Source organism: Acanthisitta chloris, unplaced genomic scaffold (assembly GCF_000695815.1).
Source record: "Acanthisitta chloris isolate BGI_N310 unplaced genomic scaffold, ASM69581v1 scaffold19681, whole genome shotgun sequence".
In the NCBI taxonomy this organism is placed as follows: domain Eukaryota; kingdom Metazoa; phylum Chordata; class Aves; order Passeriformes; family Acanthisittidae; genus Acanthisitta; species Acanthisitta chloris.
This window is the reverse complement of record NW_008656722.1, coordinates 22817-48622: the sequence shown is the minus strand read 5'-3', so window position 1 is coordinate 48622 and position 25806 is coordinate 22817. Positions and strand designations below refer to the sequence as shown.

Sequence of the window (25806 nt, the reverse complement as noted above, 5' to 3'; positions counted from 1 at the left end):
TATGCAATGAGAAGAAATGTGCCCTTTCTTAGAACTCAAGACATACACATGATTTCAGATGAGCTTCACAGTTATAATCTCGAACAAAATTTTCTGCTTCAGAAAGTCCATGTTATTCCCAGTACTTGTTCAAGGCATTTTACACCCACACTGGATATGGTTGATGTTCAGTATATGTATACTGTAGCAAGGAATTGAACTCTAAACTGTTGCATGAGAGACACTATCATATGGCAGAAGTACCTAGAACTCAGTGAAATGCTCAACAGAAAGTTGCAGTTTTCTACATGCATGAAAAATAGGAAAAGCTCTTTTTCAACAGGCTCTGCTGCATAGTGGACATAAACATTGCTCCCTTCCTCCAGTCAGTTTTATGCCTGTCATACAAGGAGGGCACTGACTTCTACACTTGGGGAGAGGATTGGTTTTGTTTCTTTTGCTAAAAGACAATTTTTGTTACAGTTTCTGTAAATATTTGTTGCATATTCAATAACCACAAAGAAGATATATTCTCCATGTGTGCAGATGTTAAAAAACAACCTGATCAATACAGAATCAAGATAAGAATGAAGAATCAGTTTGTTTTATCTCACTCTTGGACTTGACTGGGGAAAAAAATCAATTTTGAGGCTCACACTCTAAACTGCCTGACAGCTGCTACTGAAACTTTGGGGCTGAAGAAGGTTTGTAGTGCTGAAATACTTGTCTTGCCTCTCATTCATGCTGAGACTGCCCTCAAGTCTTTACAAATGCCTTTGCAAGCACAATAAATGTTACCACAGCATTTGTGTTACTACTGCACAGTGTTTATTATGATGAGTATCACCTGGGGAACACAGTGAACATCTATGCAATGACTGTATCTGCAAAAGAACTGATAAAGATTTCAGGGGCTGCAGAATTCCTCCCTGCTCTACATCAGTTACATATGAACTTGCACAAACACACCATCCCAGTTAAGCAGCTCTTAAGTTACAGATTTATCTCAGTAAAGGTCTTTCAAAAGTCATTGGGAATTCTTGCATTAAAAAAAATCCAAAAGCAATGCTAAGAATGTGAAGGTTAAACAAGCACAGCACATGAAAATTTACTTTAGGCCGTTTTTTAACCACATTATAATATTAAATAATGTATTTCTAGTTAATCACATGCCTAAAGGAAATCATTTACGCTGTTTCTGTAGCTTTGACATTAATACATGAACACAATCAATGGCAGCAATGCATGCAGATGAATATGTTATGTCACAGGAAGGTTTCAGAAGAGTAGAAAGCATTCCTGAAAACTAAGGCCATAACTACTAGAATACAAATGTTAGCACATGACTGAGTTTTCAACAGCTGGGTAATTCCTTAAAAGCTGTCATTGTCACACAGAAGCCTAACAATAACAATATTTCACATATCACATAGTAAAATATTATTTTCTGTGATAAAATACTATTTTATAGACACAAATTCGAAACACGTGCACAATGTGAGGGGATATGTAGAATTTATTCTGCTGCAATTCCTTTAGCCATCAAGACAGAGAAAATAAATAAAGCACAATTTGTGGTGAAATGAATAACTAATTAAAAATATAACTGTTAACTGAAGAAAGGGGTTTTGTTTTACACAGGAACTTGCTTAATGGGCCACTCTGAAGTTCCACTGTGCTCTTACTGTGCTCAAAGGCTGTAACAAATTTGTGCAACCTTCCCAAGATTCAAATTAAGGAACTATTTAGAGGACAATTATTATACTTCCGAGATGACTGCTGCTGTTGTTGGACACCTCTTGGTAAAAGTACCCTCACAGAAGAATAATGGGAGAGAGAAAAAGTGCTATATCTGATTACAATCAGAAAGCTATGTACAAATATATACAAGAGGTTGGAAAAAGGGGACAGGACACAAATCTTGCTGGAGGAAATATAAACTGTTTTAACTTATCTCCTTTCCTTTTTCAATAGCAAACACATAATTAACATGCACAAAGGAAGAAAAGCAGCTGTCTGCCCAAACGTGCATAGTTTCACTCCTGTCACAGCAGTTCAGAAGGATGGACTAGTTTCACAGTACATCCTCCATGTATGGACCATGTGGGACTTTGCATTTTATGTTCTACCTTTCCTATAGCTAATATATTATAATGATGTTAAAAGAATAAACTATTCCTGCAGCTTAAAGCAACAGTTATCACAGCTGGATTTGAAGAATGCTAACAACAAAGAATCAAGAAAAGCAACAGTATCACATTTTACAAAGCTGTTAGACATAACAACATTCTGTGCCAGCTTTAGGATTAGAAGCAGCTGTTGAGCTCATTATTAGTAAAAGCAATTTGATTTCAAATAATATTTTAGATGCTGTCACTATTGCTTACCATCTCACACTAGGTTTACAGCCTACATTTCTTATTAATTCCTAAGTTTTACATATGTATATGTGTGTGTGTGCCTATGTATATGCCTAGATACAAAATTTCCAAGTATGTAACCAAAATCCCCAATGCCTAAGAAACAAGCTAAAGCCAAACCAACCCCTTTGATACTTCGTAATTGAAAAGCAACCTTCATATCCACATTTCCAGTTGTTTGCTCCCCACACCTGGTGCCAGCTGAAGAGCTATCCATTGGGAACACTTTACCAAAACAAAGTGAGTGATGCAGTCAAATGCAATTTTGTCATTCTCTATTTATTCTAAAATGGTCACGGAAACTACTAAGTCAATTTTTCACACTTACTGGAAACAACTGTTTCCAATGAATGAATAGACCCATGTTTGCATTTTCACAGCATACAAGAATTGATGAAGGTATCTTAAGCATTTCTCAATTATGTTTGGAAAATCAAAATGGCAAGAGGTACTTCATTTCACTTGTTTGTAGGAAAAAAAAACCATCATGTATTAAAATGTGTCCTGTCCCTGCTCACTTTAGACCCAGGAGCAGCTGAGCACTCTGGCTTTCCATATGTGTGTGTGTACCATTTTGCTCTTTCTAGAGTTACTAATACATCATCATTTAAAAATTAATAGGCTATGACCCACTTTTCCCCAAATTTTTTGCATCCTCTTTGCTGTGGTGCTTGTTGAGAAGGAGGCAGAGCAGATGAGAACAGTGTCTCATGGAGCCAGCCAGATTCAAAAGGGTGTTTAAATTAGAAAAGAATAACATTTCATGGTAAATGAAATGTGAACTATTAGTCTTGCCAATGTTTATTCAAACATTCAGCTTTATATAAAATAGAATCAGTTGTTTAAATTTGTTTTTACTGGAAATCTGAGTATTATAGTTCATTATGAGTATTTTCAAATTACACATTTATAATAACAATTTTTAAATGTACAGAAATACAGATATTACCAAAACAAATCCATTATAATTTCCCATGTCATTATAAATGCTTAGCAGACCCTGAAATACTCTTTAGTAATTTGACTACTTAGTCATTCTGGCATAAAATCAAAACAAAGCAACCTTTGTAACTCATGTGTGAAATGAGAAACTCCAGTCCTCAAAATCAACATGTGTTTTACCCATTACGTAACTTTTTGGTCACCCAACTGCATTTTAGGTTTCCATTCAGTTAGCAAATTAACTTACTATAGTACCCACAGTGCAGATATGACTAAAGCTCTTTCATGCCAGCTTTACAACACAGCCACAGACTCTAGTATTAAAGGCTTCCTGATTTAACAATAGCATGACCCCAGATTATTATGGGTCCTTTACATTCTACTTCACCCACTGACTCAGAGTCTGTACACTATCCATGCAACAATAGCAAAGAGTCTGTATTGCAATCAAATAGAACCACAGTAACCTGAGTCCCAACAAAGTAGTAATAGTGCCGTGGTGTTTCAAGAATGCATGAAAGAAAGCTGAGCTTTAACTCACTTTAAACTCTCCAACAGTCTCAGTGGAACATAGAAGTTCATTTTTAAAAAAAAAGACACAGAAACTAAGATTTTACTTTCTGTTCTCTCTCTGAAGTTAAAGCTATTCAAAAGAATGTCATCAGCTCTTTTTTTTTTCTGGAGAAAGAAGGAGAAATGAAAACAGAACAGACTACTGCAGGCTGTACCTCAATGCAAATTGGACTTCTAGGAAATTACTACGAGCTACAGTACTCCATGTAGAGAGTTACAGGAGTGGACATACTGTAATCAGTTATGCATCAGTTTCACATCTTTCAGAGTACAAAACTAAGGCAAAGAACATTGTCTAGGCCATGATATTCCAGGTCAGCCACATCACTATTCCTTTCTGTGAACTAATAAAAAACTTTCATAATACTGATTACTCAGTCATGGATTCTCTGGGTACTTTTGCAGCAATCAGATGCTATACTGTACTTTTCTGGTTTATTATAAATCTTTCTTACAGGACCTATAATTTCATATGTCAATTCTTTCAGAAATCTTGAATAACATTAAAGCCTCTGTCTTCAAAACAATGAAGTCCCTAATTATCTTAAGGCTTGGTGATTTCCAATGCAATGGTCTCATTTCTAGTAAGCTTACTCCACTTCCTGCCACCTGCACATTCACTGGCCTTGAAGAAGACAGAGATAAAATATTTCTTTATTTGAGAGGGCATACCTGGATCACTTTTTGTCTTGATTGTGACCTCATCATATAGTCTCCACAACTTCTTTCCTCCACTTATACAGTCAAAAACCTTTTTGTCACTTGTTTGAATTATTATGATAGGTCTCACTTAGCTTGCCACATATCACTTTATCTTTACATTTTCTGCCCCATGAGACAGAACCTTGTTAATAAATCCTTCTTACCCCCTTTCTAGGCTATCTACTTACATAACATTTCAGGAACAAAAGACTGATGTTTATATGCAGAAAACACTTCCCCACTGTCTTATCTTTGATACATCTTAATCAGTTTTTACACTGGTAATGAAAATTAAGCTTCCTTTCTGTTGAAACTAGCTAATTTCCTCACTTAGCTGATCTCACTAATTAATTCCACAATTTCTGAAGCTCCTCCTCCTTCTTTAAGACTCTCTTATTCAGAATTACTTTTCAGTAATATAAAATTGTGACCTTTCAATATAAGAGACTCTTCACAACAAGCTTTCTCTGAAGCCTCACCACCTAAAACTGAGCTCAAGATAGCATCATCTCTGCAGGCATCAATGATTACTCAGTGAAGCTCATCAACAATATCAGAGGATGATATGGTCTTCAGTCTTTATATACAGTCTGTGCCTGTTTTCCAGTCAGAAAAACAGGAAGAAATTGCTATATGATGACGTGAAGGAGCATATTTAATCTCAGTTGTGAACCTTGGGTTTTTTGGATTTACATGCTCTGCTTAAGTATAGCATATAAATCCTATTGCTCATCACTATTTAGCTGATCAATATTGATTGTGATCCTAAGAACACTTTTTCATAGAATCATAACACAAAAGTTGGAAAACTTGTTCAAGTACCTGTTCTCTGCACCTACTGATCCTCTCAGACAACAGATCCGAGTTAGTCTTTTCTTCATCAAGCTCAAGTTCCAGGTGAGATAACTTGTCCTAAGTGGAACAAAGGAAAGTTACTTCAGCATACTGCTTACCATCCTTTTCAGATTGCTGCCAGGGCATTTTTCCTTAAACTTCAAGGACTCAAACTGCCTGAAAGACTAGGCTTGAAAAATTAAATGCCTCTTAAAACACATAGAGAATCTAGCAAAGGCAATGGCATGTTGATAAGCCATTAAATTTTGTCTGTTAAAAGTAAAATAGAAGTTTCATTTCCTTTTTTTAATCACTCCCACCAATATCAAGAAAACAAGAGAAATTCTGTAATGGTTCTAGAGACTGTTTTTAAATGCCTAAGCTACATTATACATCTGGAAGACAAATTTCTTTGCATATGAGTACAATGACATAAAGGTGTTTGTTTATGGAAGTCAAATGAGATCTTAGTTGAACTGAGCAGTTATGAAGCTAACCCTGTCACAACAGTTAGAGTCACAATGTTATCCAGACTCCTGAAATGAGCTGATATTAAATGCTAAATAGAACTTACACTTCTATGTACTGCTTAAGCTCTGAAGGATGGGCAACAAATGAAAATAATGCAAATTGGCCTGATAAACTCTAGATAAAATTAATTTAAAAGTTAATTAAAATTACGAAAGAACATTGTAATTTAGAACACATCATTCTACCATAGATATGCTAACAGAACACCTTTAGAATATACTAGAAAAATTCCTGCAGGATTCCACAGATTTTCAACATCAAGCTATTTTGATTCTTCCCAGGCAGAAACCATGTAAAATACCCAAGTTAATTTAAATGTCTCTTACCTCCATTAGTTTGATTTGCCTTGCCCGATCATCTTTTAAGTGGTTTTTGGCTTCCAGTTCGTACTCCAAACTTTTCACAGTCTGTTCTAGCAACTGAGTTTTTGTTATTGCCTCATCCTGAGCTCTCTGGTGGTCTCTCAGGTTTTCTTCCATAAGACGCATCTGAAACAATAAGATTATGGTAATACATTTTATACTGTACTTCAATATGTAAGTGATGTCATTAAAGGGAATTCATTGCAAACATTGCACTGAGTTAGAGGCTTTTCCCAGTAATTTCTGTTTCATCCACAAGATGGCACCAAGAAAATAAACTTGGATTAAATGTCAGCTCGAAAGAGATGTTTCACACTTGTAACTTAACTTGTAACATGTATATAATATAGGATGAGAGGTTTTTTCTTTTCTGCGCACAGTTTCCCATATTCTTCTTCTCTTTAATCGAGTGCTTATTTTAGTGCTGGAGCTAAAATACTGTATTAGTCAATGTTTGCAGTTTGCTACCTATTGCTAAGTCCTGACCACAAAACACTGGGCATGTGCATGACTTAGTGAATAGTTAGTTAAGTGCAGAGATCTGTACATTCATAGCCTTTCAGATGCATTCAGTGTTCCAGAATGACATCAGACTGTCAGCTTTCAAGATGTGTATCTTTCATGTATCCACAGAGAACTTGAAAGAGATGCAGCAACTAAGAACACCCGTATTGCCTTTCAAGACTGTGTCATTATTTTACTGCTGAAACAAGCTGATACTTCGTTACCATGATGATTACAATCCTTGATGTTTGATGAGACTCTGAAAATGAAGGTTTTGTACAGTGTGACTCCTACCCGAGAGGATTTTGACAGCCAACAGATCTTCACGTTGAATGTAAGGACTATCTACCTGCACTTCTTGTTACATGCAAAAGAGGAAGTGATAATAAAGACTTTCAATTGTTCTGAATATTTAGTCTGCTGTTTAACCTGCCTACCTAGAGGTTCAGATTTTGTTTCCTCTTTTGCAGCCAACTACCATACTACACTTTTAAACTGTTAAATATTGCCACATGGAGACGTAGAATTCCACAATTAGTAGCATTTTTTGTCCTTTATATAATGTTTGGATTATCTTTTTGTCAAATAATGAAGGTTTATGTTCTTCTGTAATTTTTTCTCTGTATTTGTCTTGGAGTTGTAATAGACAACACCAGAAATATTTTTCACAGTAAGTCTAAACACGGTGTGTTTGCACTGTGTAAACATATCTTTACATATTTAATGTATCTATTAGTGTACATATTTACACACTTCTATTCAACTCAAGAGCTATGTTTTCAATATCACAGTTTTATCTTTCACTTTTCATTATGAGACTTCATTCCTTTACAAAGGCTCTCCATCCCTGAGTGGAATAAATATATATGGAAACAGAACAATATACACGAACTATTCTTTCTTCTATTGCTGTTCTGTTAAATTGAATTTCAAACAAGATTTTAAAGAGGAGAGAGCAACATAAAAGTTCTAAACTAGAGAAATCAAACTATTAAAATATTCAGCCTAAAGAAAACGTCTGTGACCAATGTATTCTCATCATTTTTCCAATTGCATAGCAAGTATGTGCAGATCTTTAAAAGACTTTGCTGCCTTTATGGAAAAATTTACATACTAAGAGGCAGACACTTCCAGACTGTGGTTGATTCTCAGTTGCACAGACACCTTTGTCATTTAAATCTGCATCTTGGCTCACATGAAAGAAGAGAATAATGTATGTCAACTCCTCTAGAGCCAGAATTTGGTTCTGTGGTTTGGTTTTATTGTTTTTTTCTTACATAAATAACTGCTGGGATTTTTTTTTTCCTAATTCAAAAATATTTCTACATTCTTAATTCCTTCAGTAGCAGGTATTAAAGAGCAGCAGATTCAGATCATCAACTGAATCCTTGTCGTATCACTTGAGATACATTCATTTGTCAAACACTCCATTTATCTGTCATAAACAGGAAACCCCATTTCCCTGGAAGAAATAACACCCTGATCACCATCATGAAGAATGGAACTCCAGAGCATGCTGACTGGGATCAGTCTCTCATGATGAAGTGCACAAAATAGCAAACATTCATGATCTTGAAAACTGTCTGAACTGACTTCTAGGTCAAAGGTTAGAATTTGTCACTGAACTTATGAATTATTACCTCATCTTGCATTCTCATGGTCACCAGGCGTGATTTTTCTACCTCAAGGTTTTTCTCTTTTAATTGTCTCTGCACATCTGCAAGTTCCCTGCGATTTTTCTCCTTGTATTCATCCAGCTGGCTCTGAAGCTCAAGAGCTGATGTTCTTGAGACCACCACCATTTCAGACATCTGGGGGGAAAAGTACATATTTTTTCCTAAAATAGTGTTACAAAAGGTTCTATCATACTTAATGCACCAAGAGTTTTTTTCTCCAGCTTCAATATTCAGCTCAGTATTTTCAAACAGAAAATTTATCAAAGATGTTCCTAAAGAAATTAATTTCTATGCAGAAGAGTGAAAACAAAGCAGTAAGGTTATTTTCTAATAGTACGTGTGGCAAGACTATTCTCTTCTTGTCTGTCAGCAGTTCTTCCAGCTGAGTGATGCAATGAACTGCATACTCACACTTAGTATGTCAGTATTAGTCACACTGTTTACACACAGATGGCACAAGTCTGATGCAGTAGTGTTATAAGAATCAGCTGTGAAACTCTGAAATATTGCTGTAGCCTACATTAGAATTGAACTCAAATCTGGGATTTTGTTTAAACAGAATTGGTTTACAAGACTATTTTGAGATAGTGGTGTTCCAACCACTGTTCCAGCCCCGAGAGCTGTTATCAATAGCCTCTAGGTTAAAGAGGCTAATAGTAAAGTTTGCATTTCACTTTTTTTACACATTTAAAAAGGAATAATTCTTTCCAATTTGGCAGTTCATTTGCTTTGGTCTGTTAGATATTCAGATTCCTGCAGCCTCTTTGGAGTGAACTCATACCTCCTCCTGTAACTTCTCAACAGTCTCATTCAGTTGTGATCGTTCATTCTCCATTTCATTCTTTATCTGCTTTAACTGTTCCTTCTGGTTAGTTTCATCTTTTAACTGCTGAGTTAACTGTTGCCTTTCCTGAGAAATACAACGGATGTTTTCCTGCAGTAAATAAAAAAAAAAACACATATAAGGAAATTAAGGCATTAGAAGAAGATTTACAAGGAATATTACTTAGCACTCTGTGCAGCAATAACACCAGCAGCTGCTGTAACATTTAGACAGACTTAAATTCTAGGGTTTTTTGAAAGGAATATTTAAGGAGTGACAGTTTGCTAACTAGTACAGGGCAAACATTGTAGTGATGCTGTGCTTTAAACTTCCTATAAACTCCGTAAACACTGTTGCAACACTCCCAGTACCGATTTCATGATTCTGTTACATACAAAGCATGCATTCCTCTGCAGCTGCACACAAGTTAGCAAATCCTAGTACAAGGTGCAATATCCATTCCAAGTTTCACATCTTCCTATATCCTCCCTGAAAAGTTTTCTCAACAACCACCTTTACTTCTCGGTAAAAACAAACAAACAACAAAATCCCAAACACACACACACAATACCTACAACAAGAAAACAAAAAAACAGAACCACAAATCTGTTCTTACAATGAGAGAGAAATAACTAGTGGGTTTTTCCCCCACTGCTGTGCTGCTTTAGCACCCAGAAGCCCTAATCAAGAGGATGCTGTGCAAACAGGACTTTGCAGCTCCTAGCACACAAATCCCCTCCCTGAAAAAACCTTTTGCCATTAATGTTCAAAAACCAGACCTTAATGTTCTGGATGAAATTTTGAATGAACTGCGGAGCTATGCTGTATGCTCACCAACAAGGAACTCCAAGTGTTCCTGCTATCACATTCTGGATGTTTAAGAACTTACCACATTCCTACTCCTAAGTATTGTCCATCAGGAGAATAACAGACTCTCACTAGTCCATTCCAATACAAGCATGATCAGATGGTTCACATGCACAGCCATTCTTTTTGGAAAAGTGTGTAACAGCTGATCGTTTTTTAGGATTGCTGGATTCTACTTGATTGAAATGTTTCTTATCCCACAATTCTGCTTAATTTGCTTCTCAAAATCTAGTTAAAAAGTCATATGATCTGTATTCTTCAGCTAGCAACTATGCCATAGAATCATTTATTCTTCAAACAGTGAAATCACCATTAAGGCTTAGAAAGGTCCTTGTTGTTTTGCTAAAATGTAGTCAGCAGAAAAGTTGACTACATAGGGAAAGGGTGAAAATATTCCTCATGAAAACTGAGCATTGCAAAAGAAATTATCTTGTTTTAATAAAACCCTGCATTACAACAGACCCTGCTTCATTCTTGCAATATTATTCAGGGGAAACAATATGATGTATGTAGCTTTCTCAGCAACAATAATTTTCTTGGGCAACACAAATTAGGATATGGTATTGCCCTTTTCTAGATTAGCTGATGACAAGAAAAAACACTGACAAAATTAGCATTCCTAGCATAACTTTAATATTTGAGAAACACTAATATGTCATGCTAGAAACAAACAACTGAGTTTCCATTTATATCTCTATTCTTAACTCAGATATTAAACTCATGATGAGTTGAGGATATCTTAACTCAGGATGCAATGGAAGTGTTGCTACTGACTAGCCAAATGGTGCAGCTTCCTCATCAACCACCTTCACTTCTAGGTATTGCTGATTATATGTGCTCATACCCCGTGGACAACAGTGTAGAATCAGAAACAGGATTAAATATAGTGTGCTGGAATTGAGAGGGAAGTTGTGAATAAAATGACAAGACAGACTCTATCTGTCACCTTTCCTAGAATTCTGTAACTCAGAGACCCTGCCTGGAGGCAGCACTATTTGGCATGATGCCCTGAAGGATGCAGAAACAGAAAAGAAAACACATTTTTCAAGCAGCTTGACATAAAACCAGTCAAGATGCAGGAGATTCATATGGGGCATCGATTCATGTTACACAGGAAGGTCAAGTCTGACCGTGATAGAAGGGAGTCCTTAGAGAAATATGCTAAATGCAAAGCAGTGATGAGCAATGGGCCACATACAGTGATTATGTGGACAATCAACAATACATACAAGCAAATCAGGAGAATCAGTAATGTAGGACAGATAAACAGATATAAAATTGAAAAAGAAAACAAACACAAACCCTCCATCTTACCACAATTAGCTGAACCATGAGAATAAGCTGGATAGCACAATCTTCCCTTGGCTTTTAATCCACTTACAAACAAGTTTAATTTTTAGACTTTCAGAATAGTAATGTAAAATGTATGTTGAAGACAACAAGGAAAAACATCTCTTCAGTTAAAAAAGGATCCCTAGCAATGTACATGTGCCTCACTTTTCCGTCTGACATATTTGATAGAATCACTTAACTTAGCTTCTAGAAGCAAAACTAATAGAAGGCTTCTTTGGTACATATAAAGAGGTGAATTACAGAGAAGACAGATTAGGTTTGCATCTTTTGCAGATGCAGAATATGATGTCAATAAAAACAGTTTAATACTTAAAGACATTCATCTCCTTGCTCCTTGCTATGGTTTCAGGAAACATTTGAACATTGCAGTGAGGTCTATACTTAAATGCGCTTCAAAAAGAATGAGATGTAACTCTAGAGAAAGCAATAGTGACTCAGGTAAACAAGCAGGAAATGTAAAACTTAAGTATTCCAAATTGCTCTTGTTCTTACCTGCATATCTTCTATTTGCCTTTCCAAAGCCAATTTTAACACTACCAATTCTTTTGCCTCCTTGTCAGCATGTTTCACAGCCTCTTCTAATTGATGCTTCTCTTCCTGTATTGATACAATTTGATATATTCAGAAATAGTGGCAAGGCCTTTAATCTGACAACTAAATTGAGCTCTAAGATCTGTTCACTCTGTCCTGTCACTGATCTCCCCACTTCCAAGCTGTGACTTGTTTATACTCTGATTTTCACTGGGGAAATCTTTCCTATGTGTGTCAGCAAACAGCATCCTGCTTTTTGACAACCTGCTGGTTTTTCATTTCCTTCCCAGTGGCATTGTCCATCCTCCTCTTCATCAGTTTTTACTCTACAATGAATCCATTGCAAACAGGAAGAAGACTACTTAAGGGGCCTGTTTTCTTAACTTACCTCATAGGTCTTTAATTTTTCCTTCACTGAATTTTCTTCTCCTTTCATGTTATCAATTTGTTTGTGCAACTCCTGAGTTTTACTCTCTAGCTCAGTAACTGTTCTCTTCAACTGTTCATTTTCCTCAGTCAGCTCTTTGACTCGGTTTTCTATACTACTTCGTTCCTCTTGTGCAGCATTTCTTTCACTTGCAAGGACAGTGGCACTCTAGTGAAAACAATTAATGTCATGTTTAAAAAAATTAGAAAGAATTGATACTGCTTTTCAACAGAAGTGTCTTAAAGCACTATAGCAAATATAGCTAGGATATAACATTAAAATATCAACATTTAGCTTTTTTTCTCCCACAGGCATATCTACAAATAAAGAAATACACAACACCTGAACAGTCTCATGCTTGTCATCACATATTTTCACCTTAACATCTTCCTCTGTATTGCTCTAAAATATTTTCATTACTAAATCCCATTGTCTGGTAATTCCAAGTAATCTCAGAAAATTAAGAGACACCAAAGGCCATATGGACCTTTAAGGAAGAACATATTGATGAAGAGTGTCTTTCACAGCAACACAGAATTTAGGCAGCCTCCATACAGCACACTACATCCATGCAATTATTTGTGGAGCTGCAGAGTAAATGACAGACAAATATAAAGATATATTGACACTAAAAAAATCATTTAACTTTTCAGAGCTAATCATCACCTTACCACTTACCCTCTAAAACATCCTACCATTTATTGTGGAAACCATGAATTGAAGTGTCTGTCTATATTGTTACACAGACCATGGAAACCATGAATTGAAGTGTCTGTCTGCATTGTTACACAGACCGGATATGTACTTATGAACACTGAATTACGTGGAGTAAAGACCTAGAAGGATTTAATCTTTGCTTTTCATTGACTTGTCCATCAGAATCCAAGCTATAATTTGTGGTTCTTGCTCTTGGGCATTTAGGGTGTGATACAAAGCAATACTCTGTACAAAGATCTGATTCTCCTGTGCAGGCCCACTGCCTTCTACATTAAGACCTTTAAACAATAGTAAGAACACCAGAACAGACTCACAAAACAATCTAGACCAGTGTTCTCTCTTGTAACCACAGCTGATACTTACAGGCAAAAAGCAGAAGAACAACTGCAGGGTGAACCTTTTCCCATTACACACTCTCAGCTCTCACTGGTTTTCCGACATCAATGTACCATCCATTAATTTCTCTAACTCTTTTCAATTCCATTTATACATTTGGCCTCTACATTATCTGGTTACAACAGGCAAACATTCATTACCGAAGCATAACATTTTTGCATGTGAAATTATGTTTATCTGGGTGAAAACAAAGGAAATCCTACCAACCTCCTCTGTAAGAAACTATTTTGTGAAATATTTCATGAAAGCATGAAAATCACTTTTCAGTTATGCTATTTTTTGATTGTCATTCCTGATTTTCCTCTCCCCACCCTCAAAAAAAAAATAAGCAAAGTTATATTAAAGGGTGTTTACAAAGTGTGCCCTCACTAGATTGTTTTCTAGCAAGCAACGGCTTTAAAATCATGCAAATTAGTTTGATAAAGCGGTAACTCAGAAAACACTCAGACTGTCTACAGGGTCAATGAACTTATTATACAAAAACTGGCAGCATAAGCAGGCTGACGAGTTCTGGTCTTTTGAAAATACTGAAAAAACTTGTTCTTCCAAGTACATGACTAGTTGAAAGCTCTGAAATAAATCTCTGTGGATGCTTTAAGTTTTCACATACTGAAATTTCAATCACATTTATATATTCCTTTAATTTTTGCTTTTTGCATGCAGCTAAGTTTTACTAATTAGCAAGCACTCCACCAGTGGCTCCTTTTAGTCTCATTTCCCCTTTCTGGAGCTGAGTGAAAGCAGCTGAGGCATGCTGGGGAGTTTGGGGAAAGGAATGTTGATTTGTCTGTTCTTTTTCATCCAACCGCCTACACAGGGCTGTGCAGTAAGAGAGGACTGCAGTAGACCCACACTATACCTGAAGATTCCACTACCTCATCTCCCATGGTTTGCTCTACTTTCCCCACACAGGAATCATTGCTTAGTTAGAAGTGCACATACACACACACAAGCAAACAACCCAACAAACCCCCAGATCCACATAGATAAATATGCACATAAGCAACATCTATCTGAATATATGATTTCATCTAACAGGTTCAAAATGAAGTTCAGACCACACCGATGTAGTCATATTTAGAGATCTGCTCCAGCCTGCTTTTTGCTGTATGTATCTTAGGATATAGCCCCTATAATTAAACTAAACTGTGATTTGCTCTTCTTTTTCACTTTCAGTAAGTTAGCAAGAAGCTAGGTGAATTCATATAAAAGGTAGAAGTACTAAGGGCAAGTTGCAAGTACTACCTTTATTAACCTAATTTAAAATCTTGAAAATAAATTGGGTATATGTAAAAACCTGCCTAAAGTTTCAGCTGTTTGAATGACCAGCACTTAACTAGCAGATCTTCAAAGATCTCTAATGACCTTGGCATCATTACAAGGGTTACACCTTCCCATGAATGAACTGTTCCCAAACAACTCCTCTAACCCACTAAGTACAGAATTCTTTTCTTTGGCCCGGAAGAGGTAAGTCTTTAAAAATACCAACAATAAATACATGCACACACACACATACTTTTTCAAGATGGCAGAAAAACTCTCTTGGTATATATGGACAGCTGCACTGTATTGTAGTTGGAGAATGAGCATTTTTCTTACTTCTGGGCAGAGCAGGAGGAATTTTCTTCGTAATGTGCTTTCACTGTACGCTATTGTTTCAATATCTTTTCAACTTGTTTCAGATAAGAGGGAAAAGAAACACAGGAGTATCTATCCTATCAGCTTACCTTCCACAACTGTACTACACACATACGGCATGGAAAATCACCTGGAGGATTATCATTCAGGAGAATACTAGAAAAAACAGGGCACAACTATCTTCCATCTCATAGCGAAGTTTAAACAAAGTCAAGCCACACAAATACAATTTAGATGTTTTTTGTGGAGCAAAAGCACACATAGCATCACTTCTCCAAAAGAGTCAAATTACACAGCTAGCTTTAGATAGAAAAAAAAGCTTAAGTTCATTTTCCCCCAGTGTACTGAGAATTTCATGCAGAGCTCTTGACTGGCATAAATGAAGTTTCTGGATTATAATAGCTTTTGGCAACATATGCCATATCCTATAGCATATTACCACAAAGAGTATCAAAAGTCTCCACAACTCTTCCCTTGTATTCTGCACTGTTAGCCTTAACCTGTACCCCACATCACCTTTTACCTCCCCTCCAGGCCTTCTCTTGGGAAGACAGGTAAATATGATAGGAAATCATTAGGTAGGTATTATTGGAGAGGATATGCAAAGAAAACAAGCACTGAAATGCAGTTCTGACAGACCTTGTAGTAACTAACACTGTTAGGGGAGAACCTGGTGGGGAGAGATCCCTATCCACATATTGAACAGTTATGTAAGGGTCAGGCCAGCAGCTATCAAATCATACATGGACACTGCTGAAGCAGACAAGGATTGTGGCATCCTTTAACTGTGGAACCCTCCCACACAGGCAATGTACTCAACCAGTCCCACGCAGCTAAAAAGCAGCATTACTCATGTAGAGACCACAGGCTGAATTTACCACTCTTGTTGTTAGAGATGGCTCACTATTTTCTGCACAAACTTCCCCGAATAAAACATGCCAGTAGAAGACATTAGAACCACTGCACCGAAATTACAGAGAAATTACTATATACATTGCTAAAGTCTGAATGCCAATTACTGCACTTCACAGGCTAAAACTGCAAGTGGCAACAGCAACAGCACAACAGAGAGTGCAGTATTTGCTAACAGCCAGTGGTAATCCTATTCTCTGTGGCTCTGCCTGCACGAGCAGGGAGGCAGATTTGCAGTTAAAATTCAGGGACTGGCTCACACATTCAAAAAAAGGGGTTGAAGGCTGTTTGCTAAAGCATTCAATTAGAGTGGGGTAGAGTGATGAGGATGAAAGCAGAAGGATATAGAGCTAGTGAGTACAAATGAGGAAAAACGTCAGTGAGAACACACATGCACAGATTGTGCTGTGGATCCATATCCCTCAGTCCACATGTGACTTATTTGTAGTGGTGCTGTATAACAGCACAAGTTAGCTAAAAGTCCCTAAGTGTCATTAAGACATTATATCAGCTAATGACTCCAGTTGGTACCCATTCATAAATCCCTACTGGGGAATGTTGGAAAAGTTTGAGCAATTATTTTAACTAAGATTATAAATTTTAACCCACAGCAACAGAACTGGGTGAAGGTCAAAAAGTAATGACTTAAGGTGAATATGAAACATTAACAAACATGTTGTTAATATAAGAACCTTAGCTCACAGAATTGTGAAGCAGCCTCTTAAGAGAGTTTAAATGAGATTATCTACATAAACACATACAGAACACATACAGACAAAACTGGTTAAACAAGATTCTTGACAACAAAACCCGGAACGAAATACTGTATATTCAGACATATTTGCTGTACAAAATAAAAAAATACCCACAAAAAACAACCTGCAAAAACCAAATTCCTCAAAACACAGAAGGAGAGGGTGGGAATTGTATCACATATTGAAGTGGGTGATTTGGATCTTAAAATAAACATCTGAATTCCAGTATTGCAGTATTTTCCCTATGATATATAAACCATGCTTATTTCTTTTTACTCCCACTTACAAGTTGTGGCAGCACATTTTAGTAAACCAGCCTTTTACTATTACTATTTACTGCAATGTATAAGAGAATTATATATATGTAAGGTAAATTCCCTATAGCATTTTTCTTGTATATTTATTTGCCTGTATTTGCTTTGTGTTCTTTCAATATCTCTCTCCTCACTCTGTCTTCCAGGGTATTTAGTGCCTTCTACATTTAACCTGTTTCACAATCAGATAGCCAATACCTCAATGTCTGAAGGAATAATACCTTCCTCTTAATAATCACATCCTCTGCAGACTTGTTAAACACACTCATACCACCTTCTCATTTATTATTCTTGAATACATGAAGTATTTTATCATGCTTTCTCAAATTTTGTCATGTTTAAACTCATGATTTAAGACTCAGCAAGCCTTACCAGCAAAATGAAGCTGCAGAGGTTAGTAAAAGGAGCTGGAAATGGGTGGAAAATTTCTGAAAAAGCTTGTATAGAAGAAAGAAAACACAGCTGTAATGAGAAGATCCCACGATACAAAGTCCTCAGTGATGACTGATTGAAGAAAAGATTCTGCATTCTGATGTTGTCACTGTGCCATAGTACACATGCGGTAGTTTTACTTATTAGCCCAGCAATGGACTCAAACCACCATGAATAAAACAAGTTATTGAATCCTAAAAGAAAGATCCACTGAAAAAATTAGTTTCTGACATAAACAAAATGATCATACATGGAAAACATAATCTATGGTGGTCAATAACCGCTTAATTTTTTCATGGTTCTCATATATTTTAATGCTGAAGCTTAAAGGATTAGTCAATCAGCTTGAGAAGTTAAGAGTTTACAGTGAGAGGCTGTTGCTGCAGGGAAAAAAAAGAAGTGCTGCAGAAATAAGTAAGGCAGTAAAGAGAAAAATTAATTTTACAACTAAGGTACCCAAAAACAACCCTAGAGAATCTGGAGTCTATTCTTGTCTCTGCCCAAGACCTCCTGAGGTAAGTCATTCAGCTAACACTTTCCAGAGGGGATCAATATCTGCACGCTGCTTAATTTCCTGATGTGAGACACTGGGGTTTGGTTTCCAAAGACTCGAGTGCACAGCTGCAACTTAAGTCAGCAAAAATCATACCCTGGATATATCAAGGACTATATAATGGTTAACACGATGTTAACTTAGGCACTTCAGTTTTAACACGCACAACTAAGGGATCCTTTTAACATTAATCTCTCTACCTCTTACTTTCCTACTTAATACAGGGAATAACATTACTCATAAGCTGACAGCTATGCTGAGAAAAGGAATTAAAGTTTGTGAAAAAATCAATATAATTCTTTCTTCAGATGAAATTTTTGATAGTATGCACTGAGTGGAGGAACACACCAACGTTTGAAAACCATTGCTAAATGAAATATTCTAATGTTGAGTTTGAGTACAAGCTACATTTAACTCATAACAGATGAGAACAAAGTGAGAGAATGCATGCACATATACATATATGCACATATGTATGTGTGTGTATTGTTTGATTTGGTATGTACACCTGATCTACAAAGTTTTGCCTCACTTAGGTCTGTTTATCCAAGCCCACAGTCACAGCTGCTGGAGTTTATATGCATGTGGCATTTGGTTTTCAGCTTTAGGCCTAAGGAAGTTTCCCTCCATAAGGGAATTCAGCAGTGAAATTAATTTTCCTCACTTCCCATCCTGCTCCCTTCAGGTGTTTTGCCTAACAAGAAATTAATCTAATAGAGTTCGGCTTTGTGTCCTTGCATATAGTTCTATATGTATCCAAAAGTATTTTAAAACATATTAAACTGGGTCAAGAACAAGTTTAAATAAAGCAATAAATATTGTTCCAACTCCTTTGTTGCAGAACTCTCAACAAAGCAAATATATTTATATACTATTCTATTCTCAACTTTGGTGCAAGCAGTGAACAGATTTAAAGAATCGGAGATTGAGGCTCAGCACAAAAGTCATCAAAATCGTTCCCACCCCTCATTATTTTATAAACCCAAAGACACTGGACAGAACACACAAACAAGGTCCCTGAGATGCAAATGAAATGTTCCATTTCAACCTGAACACAGGAAAAAATACCCTTGGATAGGAATGCAGAAAATGCTCTGTGGATCCACACCTTTTTTTTTTTTTTTACCACACCCAACACTGGCAAAGACATGAGAGTTGTTGTGTAACTGATCATTAAAAAATGGTTTTGGCTGACTTCAGTGTTTCAGCTGGTGAAACTCCCCTTTGGCACAACACAGTACAGGATCTTTAGAGTGCTTTTACAAAATACAGGAAGAGCTAAAGCATGTGGAAGCTAAGTAACTCATTCATAACATATTAGAATCATTAAATTTTGGCTAGATTCAATGTTTATCAGGCACAACTCAGCAATTTTTTTAAAAACCTTTATATTTCCTTTCAGAATCAATTTTGACTGAATGAAACTAGTTCGACCAATTAAATATTTGTTCTTTTATAGCCATACTTGAAGTACAAATCTAAAGAATACATCTCCATTCAAAATCAGCTAGAGCACAAACTGGAGCTTTTTAATGAAAGTAACAGACTTTCAAATATTCTTTTCATATTCATACTTGTGGAATCACAGTCAATGACAGACTAATCTTCCAAAATCTTATTAAAAAAAGGGAATGGTGTCACTGCTCACTTCGTTCTATTCCTGGTGTAGAACATGTAGGCTAACAAGGAAGATACTGGCTGCTGAAACCAGCTCTAAAGACTTACAGGCCAGCGTTTCTGGATGACACTGGAGTAGCTGTTTGACTTCTTATAGTTTCATGTGGCTTCAGGGATTCAGACCTACCCAGATCCAGAAGGTGTAGCAGTGCTGGAGATATGATAGCCCTTTCTATTGTCTTTGCCTCTCCTTTTTGTATATAAACAAAACAAGTTTAAATAAAACAACTAGACACTGATTTCCCCAGGTAACATGCAAGTGATTTCCAAAGGAAGAAAAAAACCCAAAACCATTCTACACCCAAAAACTGACACCCCAGTTAAAACACAAACATAGTGAGTCTCAATATAGGGACAACTCTTTAATTGCAATCATTATTAGCTCTTCTGTAAAGAGAGCTCCTGAAATCAGTATTATTCAGCTACAGTCATCTAGTCATAAAGGTCATGAATGCAAATAATAGGTCTTCATTTCTGTTTGTAGCTCTGTTTGCAGTTCTAGTATTTTTACCCACTGTGTACCTGTAGGCTATTCTTCTAACCTCAGACACTATTTCTTACAGCAGTTGGACTCCCTGGGATGAATAACACAGTAATATTGAATAGCCTGGATAGTAACATCTATCTCTAAAAAGGAATATGAAAACTCCTTGAAAGCAAAATGGAGGGTTAGGCTACCAACCTTCCACCCAACAACAACAAAAATAAAAGGCAAAAATCCAATGACAAATAACCCCAAGCTTCTAGAAAAGAGACCTGATACTGATTATATTCTTCCTGTCACCTCAAAATGAGGCCTAGCCAACTTTAACCCATGGTTTTGCCTTTGGAAGTTAACTGTTAGTTACCTATTAAAAGGGTCAGTGGTTTTTTATCTCTTAGTGAGGTATGCTGCAACCAGCTTAAATTCTCAGCTGTACTTCAAGAGATTATACAGTAAGCAAGAACACAAATTTACAGGCAAGTCAGACTGTGTTTCCTTTCATGTCAGCTAGAGCCATTCTTTTAAGTGGTTAAAAATTATTCACTTGTGACAATTTAGAGAAAAAACTTGTTTTCTTGCAAGGTCATTTTCACTGCTCGAAATGCTATCATATCTTTAATATTATTTACAAAACTATTTAGGTTTTCATTTATGAGACGTAATGAAAGATTTAAGTGGCTATATTTTAAGAAAGAATTGCACCCCTCTTTTACACAGAGCACATTAAACAAAATTTTCCAATTTAGGCATGACCTAACATTTACACAGTTATAAAATCCAGAGCCAGGAAAGTATTAACCTCTCAAGCAGTACCTATATCAATGTCATATTATCCCCCTAGCTATGTATCATGACATACTCAGACTGGCTTATACTAACAGTTCTTTGAAGGTCAGGAGTTGTTGCAAAGACAAGAGTAAAATATTAACTAATTCTGTGTTCACATTGCTCCCTACCATTTGACACAGTCAAACACTTCACACACATACACAAACAAACATAGACATTCATGGGACAAAGCACCTGAATACATATACTCTCTTCTGGTGATAGGGATTAGAGATCATCCTGATGGCATTAAAAAAGTACCTGGATGTACAGGCTCTTGCCAAGGTTAAGAAACAAAAACAAAAAAAAAAAAACCAACCCACAAACATCCCCCTTTCCCAACCCAGACTACATGAAACAGTCCTAGCTGAGTAAGGTTCACAACAGTGAAATGACTATTGCAGATAAAACAGAATGATTTTTTTATCATTGTATAAGCTGCAGTCCAAGCCAACTCAAATAGAACTTTGCAGGACAGTTTTGCTCAAAGGCTTTCTTGACTCCACATACAGTATAAAACCCACTCAGTTGTAGTTTCATGGTACTGTCTGCATCCAAACACACACATGTACCCACTAAATAAGTGGAAGAGTAAATTGCAAGAAAATGAAAGACTAGAGGAGGTGGAACTTAAAGACAGTCACCAAGTTACATCTTCAGTGCACTTTAGAGGCACATTTCATATTCTTGTTGACAACACAGCTAATATTCCATAATTTGTTTGGTACTCCATTTAATGGGTGCCTAAAAACACGCATGATGCTATTACCAAACAACTTCCTTTCCACACACAGAACAGACACTTACAGCGAAACAAATCAAATCTGTCTCCCAAATTTTCCATATACAGTTCTAAAATATGTGTTTCCAATAATGATGGCTATTTAAGGAGTGCCTGCAGCCTTCCTTCCACCGTCACACTTCTGTGTGTGCAGCCTCCCTCTCTTTCCCCCACTCCATCTGTGTTTGTACCACACTGAAAATCAATCAGAAACATACTAGGCTTTTAGAAGGCTGGTAAAAGAGGGCAGAAAATTAAAAGGGGGAAAGGGGTGGGTCATGAAGAATGAAACACTGACTTGGACCAGTCACTCCACTATTTCAATTTGTACACAGTTTAGATCAGTTACCAACTGGCTTCTACCACTGAAACAAAAGAAGTGTTATTTCAACATGCCAAAGGATGCCTCAGGCAAACAGAGGAAAGAAAATACCCACCAATGTCATCTGAAATCCTAGTTTATCTTCTCTAAATCTTTTCCAATTGTTGTTTATCTTGTCTGATGTGAACAGACTAGGCTCAGACACTGCATTGAGGATGCAGATTCAGATGAGTTAAGGATGTATGGATACAAGGGCATAGCATTTACAATGCTTAAGCTAGTTTTTTAAACTTCTGTTCTACATGGGGGATTTTCATTAGCTTTGAGGAACAAACATCATATTATCAGGTTAGGTGGAAAATGATTCAATAGTTGCTTTCATTTCAAAGGCCTTTAGAGCTCTGTGCTAGATTCACCTAAACTCACAAGATAGGGAAAAACCAAAAGCAAAACCAAAGCTTCTTCCCATGCATAATACCCCAAATTTTGCATTACTTTCTTATCTTAAAGCAGTACAGTTCTAGTTCCCAGCTTATGCAGAAGACAACCACTGTCTTTTGCTATTCCTGCACTTGCTCTGGTAAAATTCCTTCTCTTTATTCATGTCACATGTCTAACACACACACATATCAGTTAAAGGTCATGTGACCACAAGCTTCATTGCATTCTTAAATGTGTTGATAACTTAATCAGCTTCTAAACTCTGAGTGTCTGTTTTATCATTTTGAGAGCAAGGTCAGACATATGACAAACGCAGAATAAATCAGTCAAGGTCAGGCATAGATAAGCCTCTTCATAACGTGATGATTACAGCTTTTCCTGAGCAGCAGAATTGGTGCAGGCTGCTTCTCAAAATGCAGACATGAATTTGAAGTGCTGTGCAGTTTGCAACTGCACTCCTGAGCTGATACAGTTTCAGTGGAATTTGAACAGTACTAGAGGCAATAGGCTACAACCTTTTACCTGCAGTATTACATTCCAAAAGCTATTTCCACATTTCACTGAAACAGTGACACTTCATTTACAGTGACAGAGGATGAATGGATAAGTAGTACAATTCTGGACTTTTGTATTGTAGGGTCAGATTCAATAACAGAAATTTTTGTACTACATTAAAAACTGGAGAGGATTCATATTCATTTCTGTTCTAGCACGTGTGATTATGGAGAAATCCATTCTTCATCAGAAATACATTCATTTCTTAATTAATTATCAAATTAAGGGCAATGATTATCCCAAGGAGTTACGTTATGGAAGAGTAAAACTTTCACTATTGTTAAAGGGAAATAGTCTGATCTCAGTCTTAATAAACAAGCAATGAAGTCAAGAAAAATCACAGCCTTCTCTAGACCACCACAAACAAAAGGCATAACACAAAAATAAGTTAGGTAAACTGTAGCAAAGAGAATTAACATTTGTGGCCTTATATAAAAATCTCTATTAAAACAAAACCCAAACAACTACAATAAAAAAAAAACCACAAAAACTCCCCAACCTAACACCACACCAGTGAGCACGAGAGCAGAATCATACATGACAAACAACCCTGCTCTGTTTTCCATCAGATAACCTTGGGTATGTTTCTAACACTATTTCAAAACAGATCTATGTGACACTCTAATCACACAGACTAAATGCACTGTACATAACTTGCCAACCTATCTGACATCTCTAGCAGTTGAAAATTCTGTTGATTTAACACTGACATAAAAACTATTTCCCTTCTCCCTGCAAAAACCTCCTAACAGCCTATACACATACCACAAAACACCTTTATTCATTGTACCAATTTGGATGATCTAGAAGCAACATCAGTACTAACACTCTTGTAGATCCAAATTCTTATATAACCTGATCAAACAACAGTATCCATATTTTCCCTATGACAAACCACTATTACAGCATTTACACACCTGTTTTCCTCAAATACAACAGAATGGCCCTTTCCACTAATCTTTGGTGTAAATTTCTTGTATCCTACCATCCAGTACAAATCCTTCCAGCTTGCATTAATATAAAAAATTAAATTCAAAAGGTCAAGCCCCTTTCCACTAATCTTTGGTGTAAATTACTTGTATCCTACCATCCAGTACGAATCTTTCCAGCTTGCATTAATATAAAAAAATAAATTCAAAGGGTCAAGTAGCTTCAATCATATAAAACAGGATTTTCACACACTCTGTTGGATATGACAGATTATTTATAGACCAAATAATTAACATTGTATTTAAGATCACTCAGCTAACTTCCTGCAGAAAATGGTTATACTCCTGATAAATGACATATCAAACTCAACGACTCTCAGCCAGCAGCTATAAAGATAATGCTGTGCTTCAAAAAAGTCACTGAGAGTACAAATACCAGAGAGATTTTAAAAAAACAAACTCAAACCACCACTTTCCAATTAATCAAGTTAAAAGTTTTACTTCAAATAAAACCAACTAAAATCACTTGAACTGAAATCGAAAGAGCTTAGAGCATCATTAATCAAACAGATTTCACTTTTAAACATCTTATTAAATTTACCATTAGATAGACTATGTCATGCAAGTAAATAAAGGCTATTTATAACCATCTCTAAGCCACAGCAGCCCAGTCATAGAGCCATTTCCCAGACCGTGTTATTGTTATGCCAAACAGACTCCTCTTTCATTTCTTGTCAGTCGTAATTACAGTTCCATAATTGAAATACAGCAAATTACCAAGCACTAACTTTGAAAGATGGTTCACTGAGGTTGAGCTGTCACTACAATTACTGTATAATAAAAAATGATAATTTAAATGTTCTACTTTTCTCTCAAAGAAAAAAATTAATCCAGTTCAAGCAGCCCATATGAGTCAAATATCTTTACGATGATGTAAACAAAGAGAAACAACACATTTAAGCAAAGCCAAACAAACTCAAGTAGAAGTCCTAGGCTGTATAAACAAAGCAGCACAAAGAAAGTTTTCTAACCTCTGGAGAAAATTGTACATTTAAAAACAACTCTTTACAAGGATAATCTTTATCAGAATTCAGTCATACAGTATCTAGCCAGCATCTTCCACGTGTGCTCCTATTTTACTCATATAAAGCTTTTTTTCAAGATTAATTTTAATTCAGTTCTACGCTATGTTTTAGCCCATGACTAGTAGGATAACTACAACTCATCTAAGCCTAATGAGGTGTAGGCAAAAGACAAATTAGCCTGGACATTCCTAAGCATAAAACTGGGCCTACAGTTCTGACTTACATTGGTCAAGCATGTTTTGCCTGCAGAAATTTTCTCAAACACTGGACAGAAATAAAAATGAAGGAAGGGAATATGGAAAATACACTAATAGCTGCCATTGTAAAAATAATGCTTCAAGTTTTACCAAAATTGTCCCCTTATTAAAAAAAAAAATCTTTCAATATATTCCTAGCTGCTGTGTCTGCAAAGAAAACTTCACAAAGGACATGTTTTGTAGAATACATATGCACATCTGAAAAC

The 25806-nt window shown here is 36.3% G+C and overlaps 1 protein-coding gene across 1 annotated transcript in view; it reads right to left on the bottom strand.

Annotated features, from left to right (window-relative positions):
- Window positions 1-25806, bottom strand: part of CGNL1 (cingulin-like 1) — a 38899-nt gene that overhangs the window by 4242 nt on the left and 8851 nt on the right. The window contains 6 exon segments of the mRNA XM_009084445.1: window positions 5439-5528; window positions 6308-6469; window positions 8488-8658; window positions 9305-9457; window positions 12059-12163; window positions 12486-12692. Of these exon segments, the coding sequence (XP_009082693.1) occupies window positions 5439-5528; window positions 6308-6469; window positions 8488-8658; window positions 9305-9457; window positions 12059-12163; window positions 12486-12692 (888 nt within the window).